Below are 16,805 nucleotides of genomic sequence, written 5' to 3' on the forward strand. Positions count from 1 at the left end.
CATGCTGATTCACTCCTACCCTCCCCAGTTGCATCATTTTTTTCACACAGGGATTTAATAGAAGATCTTTCTGTACACATGGATGCCCCTGACACATTGTGGAATACCAATGTATTATTTATTTCTATAACATTGAATTTGTTATGGAATTTAAAGGGCTAAAATAGTAGCAGCTCTGGCAGGGAATTAATGTGAGAGTTCTGCAAAGTAAAGTCTGCAAAGGCTGTGAGTTTTAAAGGCTACTGTAAGTGTATGTATTACATTGTATGGAGCAAGATTGCCAGACGTACAAGCTGGGTTTAGAAAAGGCAGAGGAACGAGAGACCAAATTGCCAATAACTGCTGGAGAACGGAGGATGGCAGAGAATTTCAGAAAAACATCTGTTTCTGTTTATTGACTATTCTAAAGCCTTTGACTTTGTGGATCATAATAAATTATGGCAAGTTCTTGGTGGTATGGGGATACCAAGTCACCTTGTCTGTCTCCTGAGAAATCTGTTTAACAGCCAAGTAGCAATGGTAAGAACAGACCAGGGAACAACAGACTGCTTCAAGATTGGGAAAGGAGTACAGCAGGGCTGTATGCTCTCACCCTACCTACTCAACTTGTATGCAGAACAAATCATGTGATGTGCGGGGCTTGATGAATCCAAGGCTAGAATTAAGATTGCTGGAAGAAACATTAACAATCTTAGATATGCAGATGATACCACTTTAATGGCTGAAAGTGAGGAGGAGCTGAGGAGCCTTATAACCAAGGTAAAGAAGAAAGTGAAAGCTGGGATACAGTTAAACATCAAGAAAACCAAGTTAATGGCAACCAGACTGACTGTTAACTGGCAAATAGAGGGAGAAAACATGGAAGCAATTACACACTTTGTATTTTTATGCGTGACTGCAGCCAGGAAATCTGAAGACATTTACTTCTTGGGAGCACAGCAATGACCAATCTTGATAAAACACTTAACAGTAGAGACATCACACTGGCAATGAAGGTCTGCATAGTTAAAACAATGGTATTCTGATGCTTTTAAACTGTGGTGTTGGAGGAAAATTCTGAAAGTGTCTTGGACCACAAGAAGATCAAACCAGTCCATACTGCAGAAAATAAAGCCCAACTGCTCATGGAGGGAAGGATATTAAAAGCAAAGATGAAGTACTTTGGCCACATAATGAGAAGACAGGAAAGCTCGGAGAAGATAATGATGCTGGGAAAAAATGGAAAGAAAAAGGAAGAGGGGCCAAACAAGGACAAGATGGATGGATGATACACTTGAAGTAACTGTCTCGACCTTGAAGGAGCTGGGGGTGTCAATGGTCAACAGGAAGCTCTGGCATGGGCTGCCCATGAGGTCACAATGAGTCTGAAGCGACTGAATGAAACAACAAAAAAGTATTTTAATCTGTTTTTACTACGCTGTTACTATTTAATCATGTTTTAACTTTTGTATTGTGCTTTTTAAACTTTTTTAAAGTGTGGGATTGTTAGCTGCCCTGAGTCCCCATGAGGAGAAAATTCTCACAGAACAAAATGGAACAGATGGAAATAACAACTGAAATGATCAGCAAACGAGTGCAAAAAGTCAAGAACTGGACATCGCCTGGTAGTGATCAACTTCATGGATTTTGGCTCAAACATCTGATTAGTTTACATGGAAAAATGGCCCAACAATTCAATGAGATGCTGCAGAAAGGAAGTATCAGTGAATGGCTAACAACTGGAAGAACATACCTGATACAAAAGGATCCAGCAAAAGGAGCAGCACCAGGAAACTACAGGCCAATAACGTGTCTGCCCACTATGTTTAAACTACTGACTGGCATCATAGCTGACAGAATTCAAGACTATCTTGAAGAAAAAAACATCTTGCCAGATGAACAGAAAGGCAACAAACGGAAAAGCAGGGGCACAAAAGACCAGTTATTGATTGACAAAATGATTCTGGAGAACTGTAAGAGCCGAAAAGCTAATCTTCACATGACGTGGATTGACTACAAAAAGGCCTTTGACTCACTCCCACACAGCTGGATCATCAAGTGCCTGGACGCCATTGGGATTAGTAAAAACGTTGGCACCTTCATTGAAAACATGATGGAGCACTGGAAAACTGAACTGTTTGTTGGAAATGAAAGCTATGGACTTGTCAACATCAGGAGAGGAATTTTCCAGGGAGACTCATTGTCCCCTCTGCTTTTCATTATTGCCATGATCCCTCTGTCAACAATCTTACAAAAAACAAATCTCGGCTACCAAACATCTAAGAATTCTCACAAAATTTCGCATCTGATGTACATGGATGACCTGAAGCTGTATGGAAAAACGAAAACTGAAATCCAGTCTCTGACTAACACTGTCCGAATTTTTAGCACTGATATCAACATGGAGTTTGGTTTGGACAAATGTTCGACAGTGGCATTGAAGAAGGGGAAAATCATTGAAAGTGAGGGCATAAATATGCCTAATGGCCAAACAATAAAGTGTCACCAGCCAGAGGCCTATAAATATCTGGGCATATTACAGCTGGACAACATCAAGCATGAACATGTGAAGACTGTGGTCAGTAAAGAATACACACAAAGGGTCAGAAAAATTCTCAAAAGCAAGCTCAATGGAGGCAACACCATCAAGGCCATAAACACCTGGGCCATGCCTGTCATAAGATATACTGCTGGCATTATAAACTGGACACAGATGGAACTGGACAATTTGGACAGAAAACAAGAAAACTCATGACCACTCATCATTCACTGCACCCTCGCAGTGATGTTGACCGGCAATATCAGCCTAGATGATCAGGGGGCAGAGGACTCTTACAAGTAAAACAAACAGTCAACGAAGAAGAACATGCCCTGGCAGAATATGTAAAGCAAAGTGAAGAACCTGCTTTGATTGAAGTCAAAAATCAGAAACTCCTCAAAGCACAGCAGACAAAAAACCAGTACCACACTACAAACTAGAGCTGACAGCTGGCACAACAAAACATTGCATGGAAAGTTCCTTGACAAAATTGAAGGAAAAGCTGACAAGGAGAAGACCTGGCTCTGGCTCACGAATGGGACCCTGAAGAAGGAGACAGAAGGCCTGATCCTTGCAGCCCAGGAGCAAGCCATCAGAACAAATGCAATTAAGGCCAAGATTGAAAAATCAGCTGATGACCCAAAATGCAGACTGTGCAAGGAAGCTGACGAAACCATTGATCATCTCCTCAGCTGCTGTAAGAAAATTGCACAGACAGACTACAAACAGAGGCATAACTGTGTGGCCCAAATGATCCATTGGAACTTATGCATCAAGTACCACCTCCCAGCAGCAAAGAACTGGTGGGATCACAAACCAGCAAAGGTCGTGGAAAATGAACACGCAAAGATACTGTGGGACTTCCGAATCCAGACTGACAAAGTTCTGGAACACAACACACCAGACATCACAGTTGTGGAAAAGAACAAGGTTTGGATAATTGATGTCGCCATCCCAGGTGACAGTCGCATAGATGAAAAACAACAGGAAAAACTCAGCCGATATCAGGACCTCAAGATTGAACTTCAAAGACTCTGGCAGAAACCAGTGCAGGTGGTCCCGGTGGTGATGGGCACATTGGGTGCCGTGCCAAAAGATCTCAGCCGGCATTTGGAAACAATAGACATTGACAAAATTACGATCTGCCAACTGCACGCATCATCCGAAAATACATCACACAGTCCTAGACACTTGGGAAGTGTTCGACTTGTGGTTTTGTGAAACGAAATCCAGCATGTCTATCTTGTTTGCTGTGTCATACAACATCGTTGTGTCAATAATAATAATAATAATAATAATAATAATAATAATAATAATGCATTTAGGTTACTGAGGTAGAATCATGTAAGTAGTTTGAATGATGGACTGGGAATCAGAGCCTTCGGTTTGGATGCCTGCTCACCTATAGAAACAAATAGCAGGTACTTAGATAAATCACACAGCCCTAAAAAAAAAAAAAAAAAAAAAAAAGCAATGGCAAATCTACTTTGAATAAATTTTGCCCCCAAAAATCACATGACAAGATTACCTGTTGTCTTATAGTGCATAAGACAGCAACAACTATGGGTCTACATAATGTGGGTATTGGTATACATCCTCGCATTTGAATTTCTGCACAATCCAAGTCCAAGTAAAACTGAAGTGGGCAAACTTCCTCTGAGCCACTTTCTCCACCCCTAAAGTCCCCCATTTCATGCCCAACATTACTACGTACTACCAACAGTCTGCCCACTGAGCTCTCCAGAGATAGTCAGCCCTAGATACTCAGGTAGGATTATTCTGCCAGTGTTTGTATTTTTAACATTAAAGTCAATATGTGAAGAAGAGAATCATACATATTATATTAAAAAGTTCCTTCTAACCAGGTGCATTATCTTTAGTTCTGCTGTTGTTCATTGCCTTTTATTAATATGCCTTTGGTTGCTATTCTACTGTTGTTTTTGTTATTTATTTTTGTTAAGTTTACACTCATTTCTATTTATAAATCTTTATATTTTTATCACAGAAAGCAGGATATAAAACACAAAAATATCCATGTATATATCTGCCATTTCATGTCATTTACCAGAACGTCAGAAAATAATTACACATTTACCTTCCTCATAACCTTGTACAGAACATACACTGATCATTGCTGTAATATTTATAATTCTTTAAATATATTCCAAAAGCAAGGAGGAATTTTTGATTCAAATAATATAGGTTCTATTTTTGCATATAATCATAAGTATGTAAGCATTTCTAAGTATCTCTACCGCTCATGAATATTCAGACAATAAATGTCATGGTTTCTTAGGAATTATAAGATGTTTTATAAACATAATCTATACTTTAATTAGAAATGTCTATATGTCTGTTGGTTTCTGTGTTATGCAATAGACAGCCACATGTTTGATCAGAGTTACCAAGCTTGGTACTGTATATACTCGAAGATAAGCCGAGTTTTTCAGCCCTTATTTATGAGCTGAAAAAGTCTCCCCCGGCTTATATTCGGGTCAAGGTCAAGCCAGCAGCCGGAGCCTGGAGGCCACAGTATGTTTTCTTTTCCAAAACCTCCCTCCTCTGCTTTTCCTCCCAGGCTGGTTATCTTATATTTTTTTGAAAGAGGGAGAAGAAGCGAATGTTTTCAAAAGTGAAAGGAGAGTGTGAGAGAAACCCTTGCAAGCCAGATTGCATGGGCAGAAGGGGAAGAAAAAAAGATATTCTTGCAAATTAGCACGATTCATTGCTATTATTACTACTACTACTACTACTACTACTACTACTATTGCAAGAACATTTGAGTCCAAAGGGAGGGAAGGAGGGAAAAGAGAGCAACAGATAGTGTGTATTTCTTTTTATTCCTAAGGAAACAAAAATGAGGTGGGCTTTTTTGGGAGGGGGAGAGAAGTTTTAAAAAGCCTTTTCTGGCTACTTTTAGAGTTTGAAAAAGGGAGAAAGAAAAGAGGTGGGAAAGGGCAGGAGAAAAGAGGACAAAGTTGTTTTTAGGGGGGCTTTGCTTGCATTTCTTCCTTGGGTAAATGCATGCCCCAAAGCTTATATCCCCCTACAAATACATTAATATATGAATTTTTCCCTCATATGTTTACAGGTCTTTACAAATCCTATGTAAATATAGATAACTGGAGATTTCCATGTACCTGTATATCTGTTCCTATACGTATACATTAATTTTATATATGAATTTATATGAATTTTACCCTCACATGTTTGCAAGTGCAGAGGGAAAATGCGCATGCACACACACATGTCTAGATAGGTATAAACATTGATAAATCGGGCTTGGAAATATTGCAGGAGGAAAATGCACATAGAGAGAAGATTTGCAAAGGTTTCAGGGGAAAATACACGTGTGAAATTAGTATATATAAAATGATAGATCTATATCTAGCTCTGCATTGCTTATGTAGGCATTATATGTTTGCCTGTTACTATGTTGGAAGCTGGCCTGAGTTCCCCAGGGGGAGATAGATAGGGCAGGGTACAAATGAAGCTGTTGTGGTTGTTGATGATTATTATAAAGTTATTATTGCTTTTCCACTTATAGAGTTAGTTTACTGTTTTTCTTTGAAATATAGTAAAAATTCAAAACATTTAACCCACTGATGCCTCAATTAATGTAATTTTATTGGTATCTAATTTTATTTTTGAAATTTACCAGTAGCTGCTGCATTTCCCACTCTCGGCTTATACTCGAGTCAATAAGTCTTCCCAGTTTTTTGTGATAAAATTAGGTGCCTCAGCTTATATTTGGGTCGGCTTATACTCGAGTATATACGGTATATCATCTACTGGGACAAAAAGGCAGACAACTGAGTAAGATTGTAGGCCATCTCTATCCATTATTTTGGGTCAGAACTGGTCCAACTATGAGGCGCATTAAGTGGTCGCTTCGGGCGGCAAACATACGGGGGCGCAGTCGAGATTACTTTTTCTGTTGATTTGTTGTAAAACATGTTTTGGTGCTTAATTTGTAAAATATTAATGTAATATGATGTTTAATAGGCTTTTCCTTAATCCTTCCTTATCTAACATTTTCGCTTATCCAACGCTTTTATTTTTCAGTGATTGTTTTTTTTTGGGGGGGGGGGGGAATTCTGTTCGCCTACACTTGAAAAATACCTAGGGCTGGCTCTGTTTTGGGTACTTGTATTAGAAAGACTCCAAATCCCCGTATTATCTGTTTTACAATAAGCCCACACAAACTGATTTTGGTCAAACTCAATATATGTATTTAGATTGATTTCAAGACAAAATTGTGTCATGTTTTGATATATTGGCAAAGTATGGCTTCTTCTAGAAAACTGATGGAGTTTGTTCAGTTTGCATAGAACTTGCAAAACAAAATTTAAGGATATTTATTAGATCCTGTAATCAAACCTCTGTATTATTAAAAATATAAGCACAATAATTAGTTTCAATCTGGGCACTATTACTTTTAAAAAAAAACAACAGAGTTTCAAAATTCTAAAATAATTGGATTTTAAAATATTCTTAAGCAATATGTAAAATGAAAAGTCACAATGGGCTGCAAACATACACCTGGGTCTACATCTCATTGGATCCAATTAAATTGTGTTTTATTATTATAATTTGATTAGTTTATCTTGATTGTACAGTTTCTTATCTCAATCTGTTTGATTTTGAATCCCTTTATGGAGACATATGTGATATAAAATAAATAATAACACATGGGATAATGCTTTGAATCTCCGCAAAATGATCACAATATGCACTGTAAATAGGCTTCTTGAATGAAAAACAATTGACGTGCTTTAAATAAATTCTTGGTTAATTTATTTTATTTTATCCCAGGTCAATGCACTATATCTATATCTAAAAATCTGATCTTCATAGACAGGTAGAGGCATGGAGGAAGGACCACTGTGGATCTTGGGTGTGTGAAGTAGACATTGATCACTTAGGATCACAAATGAACAAAGCTGGCAAGAGAAGTTATGTATACATATGGCAAACAAGTACAAATGTTAAAAAAACAGATGAAGACTCAAAAAGTGCAAAGAAAGAGACTGAAATACTTGGAGAAACGAGTCCTGAAGTCTGTCAGTTGCTCAAAACTAACCTAAGCAATGGATGGTTAGAGGCTTCCTTAAACAACCTCAAAAAGGGTGATTTTAAAGTAGCTGGAGAAAATGTACTGGGATGGCTTCGAGCAACCATAGAAAACCTCAAAGAAAAAGATTCTAAAGCATCAACTCAGAGTCTTGAAGAATGGCTTAAAGAATCCTTTAAAAACCTTGAAATTAAATGTCCCGAAGCATCCAGAAAGGATGTGAAGGAATGGCTGGAAATATCCATAAGTCACCTCAAAGAGGAAGGACCTGACACATCATATCTACGTGTCCAGGAATGGCTTGAGACATCCATGAAAAGCATCCAGGAATTGATTGAGACATCTATAAGTAGCCTCCCAAAAGAAGGCCCAACATCTAGAGCAGAATCCATTCAAAGCATTGCAAAGGGGATGCCAGAAGCACCTGGACAGGCTGTGGCAATGTGGCTTGAATCATCCATGCAAAATATTGCAGAACAATGCCTTGAAGCAGTTAGAGAAGATGTGAAGACATGGCTTGAATCATCCATTACAAACCTCCAAGAAAAAAATAAAGAAATAGCTCATCCAATTGGACAGAAAAGCCGTGAAGCATCCATTAAAAGCAGCCAAGAAAGTCTAGAAATCCCCCATCCAATTGGACAGAAAAGCCGTGAAGCATCCATTAAAAGCAGCCAAGAAAGTCTAGAAATCCCCCCTCCAATTGGACAGAAAAGCCGTGAAGCATCCATTAAAAGCAGCCAAGAAAGTCTAGAAATCCCCCCTCCAATTAGACAGAAAAGCCGTGAAGCATCCATTAAAAGCACCCAAGAAAGTCTAGAAATCCCCCCTCCAATTGGACAGAAAAGCCGTGAAGCATCCATTAAAAGCAGCCAAGAAAGTCTAGAAATCCCCCCTCCAATTGGACAGAAAAGCCGTGAAGTATCCATTAAAAGCACCCAAGAAAGTCCAGAAATATCCCATCCAAGTAGACAGAAAAGCCGTAAAGTTTCCATTAAAAGCTCACCAGAAAGTATAGAAATACCCCCTCCAATTGGACAGAAAAGCCGTGAAGCATCCATTAAAAGCACCCAAGAAAGTCCAGAAATATCCCATCCAATTGAACAGGAAAGCCCTGAAGTTTCCATTAAAAGCTCACAAGAAAGTATAGAAATACCCCCTCCAATTGGACAGAAAAGCCGTGAAGTGTCCATTAAAAGCACCCAAGAAAGTGTAGAAATACTCTATCCAACTGGACAGGAGAGGCGGAAATCATCCCTTAAAAGCATCCAAGAAGGTAGCAGAGAAATATCCGATTCAACACTGCGGGAGAATATTGAAGCATTTCTTGAAAGCAAAAGTGCTGAAGTACCTCTTCAAAGGCAACAGGATGTGCTGGAGCGGCCTGTAGGATCTTTGAAAACCCTTGACATGGAAGGTCCTGGGGAATCCAGAAAGGACTTGCGGGAGGAGGCCAAAAAATCCACAGATACCATCCTAGGAAAGGAACCAGAAGCATCCAGGCAGGACCAGCAGGAACTCCTAAAAATATTAGTTGAGAAACATGAAGTGAAAGGCCCTGCAAATGATGTGCAAGAATGGCTGAGTAAATCTATAAGAAGTGTCCAAAATGCAGCCTGCAGAATCAAAGTGCAAAAATGGCTTGAAGATACTTTAGAAAACCTTGAAACAGCAGGCTCTGATACAGCTAGACAAAGCCTACAGGAATGGCTTAAAGCATCAATACAGCTTCTTAAAAAGGAAGGTCCTCAAGACTCCATAGGTAACGTAGAGGGATGGCTTGAGCAATCCATAGAAAACCTCAAACAGGAAGCATCCAGACTGTATATTCAAGAATGGCTTGAAGAATCCCTACAATATCTCCAAGAGGAAGATCCTGGATTATCCAAACAAGATGTGATGGAATGGGTTGAAAAATCTCTGCAAAGCCTGAATGAAATATGCCCTGAACCATCTAGGGAGGTTGTGAAGAAGTGGCTTGAAAGCTCGCTCAAGAGTCTCCGTGACTCCCCGCAGGACCTGCAGGACCTGCAGGACTTCTTAGAATCATCTGTGTCCAAGATTAGGAAAGAAAGTATTGTTGCTTTTAGGGAAAGCAATATGGATTGGCTGCAAGTACCCGAGTGGACAGCGAACATTCAAGATTCCTCAGAGAAAATGCAACGTAACATATCCAGGAAAAGTATATACCAAGAAGAACCTGAAGAACCTAACGAAGAACCTGAAGAAGACATCACAAGTCAAATATTAACTCCTGATCAAGAAGAATTTGAAGTGCCTAGAGAAATTCAAGTAAAGCAGGTATATGAAAGTCAAAACAAACTAAAAAATAAGACTTATAGAAAGAGTGGAGTAATAATGAATTACATTTTTGTATTCCTTTCTGCTTTCTTATATATTGTCACAAAATCAAAAAGGTAACAACATAAGCTGTTGTACATAAATGATAACAAACTACAGTAGAGTCTCACTTATCCAAGCTAAACGGGCCGGTAGAAGCTTGGATAAACGAATATCTTGGATAATAAGGAGGGATTAAGGAAAAGCCTATTAAACATCAAATTAGTTATGATTTTACAAATTAGGCACCAAAACATCATATTTTACAACAAATTTGATAGAAAAAGCAGTTCAATACGCAGTAATGTTATGTTGTAATTACTGTATTTACAAATTTAGCACCAAAATATCACGATATATTAAAAACATTGACTACAAAAATGGCTTTGATAATCCAGAAACTTGGATAAGCGAGGCTTGGATAAGTGAGACTCTACTGTAATTGATTTTTAAAGGATAGAATTATGTTTTATTAATAATTTTTATATACCCAAACCAATTTCTGCCTTTGGTAGAGGTTCTCAACAATCTCTTGTGGATCCAGATAAATATCCAGTTGACTCTGATCACTATTATTTATTATTATTATTATTATTATTATTATTATTATTATTATTTATTTTTCTGCAAATAGTTCTCTGGTTAGCTTCTGTGGAAGTTGGCCATATCTGCCAGTCCCATGAAAAATCAGCTCTGACTGCTGATCAATATTGCATGAGAGATGTTCCTGAAAGAAAACTATATAAACCGAAAACCAGGTTGTTGATGTTCTTTGTTTTGAAAAGGCCTTGACAGTAAGGAAGTCAATTCAGGGTCATCCCATGTCCTGAGGTTTCTGGGGCAAAATTGAGACCTACGACTTCATCACACGAGGCTTCTTTGCTGTCCCAGGACACTGGCGAAATGCAGCCAGGATGGAACCCACCGGAGCCCATCACAGGCTCTGTCCCAGCTCCATCTTGTTGTTGTTTTTTGAATAATTTTATTACAATACTATTGATTTTGTTACAAAGAAAAGAAAAATCTTTACAATTCATATAATTAAGTCTTTTCCTTCCCCCAGTGTTCTACCCGTTGAGCTCCCCATCACGGGAGTCCTTTTCTTTATAGTCCAACCAGAATCTCATTTCTTCTGGTGGGGGTTGATTCCCATCTTCTCGCCTTAATGTTTCTTCAATAAATTTCTTCCATATACTTTCAAAATCATTTTTCTTCCTTAGGCCTTTTTTGACATTTAAATTGCATGTTAATTTATCATTTATTGCTAATTTCCGAATTTCCTTGTACCAATCTTCTATTTTAATTTTCACCTCCCCTTTCCAATTTCTTGCTATTAATAACCTTGCAGCTGATAGCAACATTGTTACCAAATTGTTACCAAAGTTGTAAATACGGAAATAGAAAACATAAGGATTAGTGATCATGCTCCAGTTAGTATAGAAATTGAAATCAAGCAAGATTACAATCAGATAAAAAGATGGAGATTCAATCCTAGTATACTGAAACAAGAGGAAACGGTAAATGAATTAGCAAAACAATGGCAAGAAATTTGGGATTTAAATAACAAAGAGACGTCCCGGCTCCATCTTGGCAGTATGGTCAGAGGCAGCCCTGAGAACATGGGTGACTACCTATGTTCTCATTCACTAAGACAGTGACAGTGCGGGAGGAAGCCAGGGGGAGATGCAAAACATTGTGTGAAGGTAAAAGACGAAGTGATGTGGTGCCCCACGGTTTTCCCCGCTGCCATACGGATTCTCCCACTGTCCCATGGATTGCTCCTCTCCTAACTGAGCTGGAGATTTGCACACATTTTCTTTTGGAGATTTTCTTTGCCTGGAACTGAGCCCACCAAAGGTGGAGAATCTGTGCTTTCATTTTCCTTCTGGAAAGAATTTGAATGTGTGATAGGGAATAGAACCCAATTTTGGAAGGAGATGATCCTTATGTGATAAGGCCCTTAATTATGTATGAGTGCTATCCACAAAGTTGATTACGTTTTGGATTTAAAAAAGAACAAAGTATAGGAGAGATCATTTACCATATGCAGCTGAAAGCCACATCCCAATACTACATCTCACGTAATCCCCATTGAAATCTAGGCACGTCTCAGATACATAAATGAGGTTAGAAAGTTCTGCCCCAGGAAATTCAGCCGCCTCTCTCCTCCGTTTCCAACAATGGGGGCATGGCTGGCAACGCAACGTTTTGGCAACGCTGCAGGAAAGGAGAAGGGGGAAGAGCTGAGGACACAAGCAGGAGAGTTTACTGGAGCAGAATTTTCCAACCTCAGTTATCTATCTGAGACATGCCTAGATTTCAATGGGGATTACGTGAGATGTAGTATTGGGATGTGGCTTTCAGCTGCATATGGTAAATGATTTCTCCTATACTTTGTCCTTTTTAAAATCCAAAATGTAATCAACTTTGTGGATAGCCCTCGTATATTTTAACTCGATATCATTTATTTATTTATTTTTAAAACTTTTGTATCTTTTGGATTTTTAGCTACATCTTTTAATTGTGTGCTTATAAGGAACTTTGAACCTCAATAATGATATATTTATTTATTTAGTCACAATAATTCTAGTCCTTCTGCCCCCTTTTCCTTGTACACTGAAACAGACATGTAGCCCTGCAGATTGATAGGACAGGGCTTCTCCCTTTTCTCTAGGTAAAAAAAAAGGAAGGGAAAGAAGTTGTTTTGCACCGGATTTCTTCATGTGGTTGACAGGCTGTATTTTTAAAGTCCTGTTTTAATCTGCCAAGAGACTAGACACTTCTGAGTTTGTTCTCTGCAAACATAGCAAAGGGCGAATGCATGTAGACTGCAGCTACAAGGGCATAGCCACAAACAACTTCCAGAGATACCAAAATTGGTTTCCTTTCTGCTTGCTAATCATACACTATAACATTTCATACAAAGTGATAAGCACCCACAAGTGACACTCCACAATTCAAGTAAAAACAGACTCTCCTAACTATCCCTTCAATAAAAACTGCTTTCTTGTAGGCTCTGGATACAGAGATGTTCCAATTGATACCCCCTCCAAAAAAAATCTCAAAAGTAATAGAAGTATATTAGGACCATGTAAATTATCATTGCATATCAAAAATATTTTTTTAAATCTTTGCACAGTTTCAATTGGTTTTTATCTGTTCCTCACATCAAGAGCCTTTGTGGACAGTGAGGGTGTGTGATATAGAAATGTCCTACCATAAGCATCTCAAATAAATAAATAAATCCATCTGCTTGCTGATATAATATATTTTATGTAGTGGTTGGAATTAATAAATCAATGAAGGGGCCCAAAAAGAAAGAAAGCACACACTTCAAATTAATACTGGAATTATATAAGGTTTATAATTCATACACACACACATACCCACAAGAATGATAAATGATAGCAATCTATATAGACTACAGTAATACTTTATACATCAATTTAAAAAACACCTTTGGACAGATTTCTGATCTACAAAAAACAATATTATAAATAAAGCTACAAAACAGGGAAAGTTGTTCTATCCAGGCGATTTCAACATTAGGCTTAAAGCCATGCAATATCAAAATCCATTCCAATCCACAAGAAAGCTGGATCTACTGTCAAAGGCAATCCCCAAAAAAACTATGTACCACTAAACAACTAAATCCAAGAAATCCACAACAATCTCCACCCAGGATTGTGATGTTATTTAATTATTATAATACGTTGTAGTTTTAATTTTCAAGTAATTTATTGAGCAACAGAATTTACTGAGCAATTTTGGGAATAAAACCTCAAATGCTGAAATATTCAGAGCAGCATGCCATTAAATTCAGGTATGATGATGATTATGTGTATATTTCCCACTTTTTCTCTCCACAAGGAGACTCAAAGCAACTTAGATTAAAACACATGTGATTGAAAACTAATAACCACTTCTTGCTTATCTTTCTTTTTTACCCTCCTGTCTATAGCATTTGACCATCATTTGGGATCTTATATCCTTGTACAGGTACGTAAACCCCCAATACGTTCTACCTTGAGGGTTCCTGATCATACGTTTTCTAATGTTTCACCAAAAAGTTTCTAATATCAGCCAGCCTCTACTGGCTGAAAATAAAATATGGAGCCATGAAGCAATTTCCAACCACAGCCTGTCCAAATTCTTATTCCTCTATTCCTGGGTTTCTCAAACTTTTTCAGCCGTGCAGCCGTTTTTGAAGCAAAAGTTTCTCATGGAGCCCCAAGAAATGTTTATATATTATTTTCTATATCATATCATATCATATATTATATTATATATCATGTATATATATCAGGCATGGGCAAACGTTTTGATCAGTGAAAAACCCTAGGGTCTCTTTGTCCAATGACATGGACATCAATCAGGTAAACTGATTCCTAGCCAAGACATGAATCCAATTTCTAGCAAGCAACTTCACAGAGCAGCAAGGAGAGATTTAATTCAAATCCCTATGTAAATCAGATATATTGTACACATACTAGTACAGGACTGAGTAATTTGTCTTTTATCAGGGCAGGGAGGATGGGAGTTCTCAAAAGGGACCGTATAAAGGATGGAGAACAGTATAAAGGATGGAGTATAAAGGAGCTCATAAAGGATGGAGAATAACTAGACACAATTCTAGAGCATGTATAATAATATGTGTTGGTGGAAGAGATAACTTGTTTTGCTTTTGGCAGAGTCACAATCCAAACATTCCCATGATTACTTACTATTACATGAGTAGTAAACACTTTTTTGGGGAATCCAGGATTGTTGCTTGTGGAAAGTAAATATTAGATATACCAAATATACTCGAAGATAAGCTGGGTTTTTCAGCCCTTTTTATGAGCTGAAAAAGCCTCCCACGGCTTATAACCGGGTCAAGGTCAAGCTGACAGTGGAGCCGGAAGGCCGTTGCTTGCAATATATGACATATTTATCTCTCATCTTACCCTCCTTTATCAGTGTTTACTTTTCCAAAGCCTCCCTCGCTCTTAACCAAGGGAAGGTTTTGAAAAGGGAATGAGAAGCCCTTGCAAGTCAGGAAGAAGAATATATATATACCCATTAATCTTATAAAAGCATTTTCCTCTGAAATATTTGTTAATCTCTTCTACAGATATATAAGCATTTTCCCCTGCAAGCCTTTGCAATCCCTATGTACCTTTATATTTGTATTTATCTATCAAGATTAATTTTATATATGATTTTCCACCTCATATGTTTGCAAGTCTTTGCAAATCCTATATACATATAGATATCTAGAGGTTTCCATGTATCTGTATATCTGTACCTATGTGTATACATTATTTTATATATGAATTTTCGCCTCACATGTTTGCAAGTCTTTGCAAATCCTATACAGATATAATTATCTATATACAGAGAGATGTCTAGATAGATAGATATGAATATAGATATATGGGGCTTGTAAATATTGCAGGGGAAATGCACACACACACACACACACACACACACAGATTTCTAGATAGGTATAAACATAAATATATAGGGCTTGCAAATATTGCAGGAGGAAAATGCTCATATATATAGAGAGGATTTGCAAACGTTTCAGAGGGAAATGCATATGTGAAATTAGTATATATAATTATAGATCTATGTCTAACTCTGCATTGTTTATGTAGGCATTGAATGTTTGCCTTTTACTATGTTGGAAGCTGGCCTGAGTCCCCATGGGGAGATAGGGTGGGGTACAAATGAAGTTTTTATTATTATTATTGACACAACAACATTGTATGACATAGCAAACAAGATAGATATGCTGGATTTTGTATCACAAATTATTATTATTATTATTATTATTATTATTATTATTATTATGTTATTGTTAATACCATATTTTTGTTGACCCTACTTTACCACTAACAGAGCTAGTTCACTGTTTTTCTTTGAAATACGGTAAATATTCCAAAACATTTATTTATTTATTTATTTATTTATTTACAGTATTTATATTCCGCCCTTCTCACCCCGAAGGGGACTCAGGGCGGATCACATTATATACATATAGGGCAAATATTCAATGCCCATAAACACATAGAACCGAGACAGAGACAGACAGACGCAGAGGCAGTTTAACCTTCTCCTGAGGGGATGTTCGATTCTGGCCACAGGGGGGAGTAGCTGCTTCATCATCCACTCTGACGGCCCTTCCTCATTCCAACGTCGTAAATTAGTTAAATTTGCCTCCCCACTTTTTTAAGTGGTACCTTATTTCCTACTTGATAGATGCAACTATCTTTCAGGTTGCTAGGTCAGCAACGAGCAGGGGCTATTTTTTATTTTTAATTGACGGGTGCTCACCCCGCCACGGGCTGGCCTCGAACTCATGACCCTGTGGTCAGAGTGATTTATTGCTGCTGGCTGCAAACCAGCCTGCGCCACAGCCCGGCCCTACTGATGCCTCAAAATAATTTCATTTTGAAATTTACCAGTAGCTGTTGCATTTTCCACCCTTGGCTTATACTCGAGACAATAAGTTTCCCCAGTTTTTTTGTGGTAAAATTAGGGGTCTTGGCTTATATTAGGGTCGGCTTATACTCGAGTATATCCGGTATATTCTGGAAGGTCACTGCCTGCATCCCTGATCAAATGGGGAAACACTTACAACCTTATCACGAAGTCCCATGGATTCACCCCGCATCAGCGGGGCTCCCAGTGGGGTGTGCGGAGAAGACACTTCTCCACACCCTGCATCATCCATCTTACCTCCTCCTTCATCCCATGTGGTGAAGCATTGCCGCCCAGCTTCCCCCCATTGAAGACAAGGCAACATGAGAGAGCTGCCATGTTGCCACCACTGTGAATGCTACCATGTTTCCCCGAAAATAAGACAGTGTCTTATATTATTTTTTGCTC

The 16,805-nt window shown here is 38.2% G+C and overlaps 1 protein-coding gene across 6 annotated transcripts in view; it reads left to right on the forward strand.

Moving 5' to 3' along the window:
* LOC107982989 (ankyrin-2-like) overlaps positions 1-16,805 on the forward strand; it is a 54,614-nt gene that overhangs the window by 36,850 nt on the left and 959 nt on the right. For 3 of the 6 annotated variants that reach the window (XM_062984609.1, XM_062984610.1, XM_062984611.1), the window contains 2 exons: positions 7,376-9,893; positions 13,894-13,931. In XM_062984609.1, coding sequence (XP_062840679.1) covers positions 7,376-9,893; positions 13,894-13,931 — 2,556 coding nt within the window. Of the gene's footprint in view, positions 1-7,333; positions 9,894-13,893; positions 13,932-16,805 lie in introns of those variants that run through there. The other 3 variants (XM_062984613.1, XM_062984615.1, XM_062984612.1) reach the window with 3 other exon arrangements.

The sequence above is a fragment of the Anolis carolinensis genome, chromosome 6, assembly GCF_035594765.1.
Source record: "Anolis carolinensis isolate JA03-04 chromosome 6, rAnoCar3.1.pri, whole genome shotgun sequence".
Classification (NCBI taxonomy): Eukaryota; Metazoa; Chordata; class Lepidosauria; order Squamata; family Dactyloidae; genus Anolis; species Anolis carolinensis.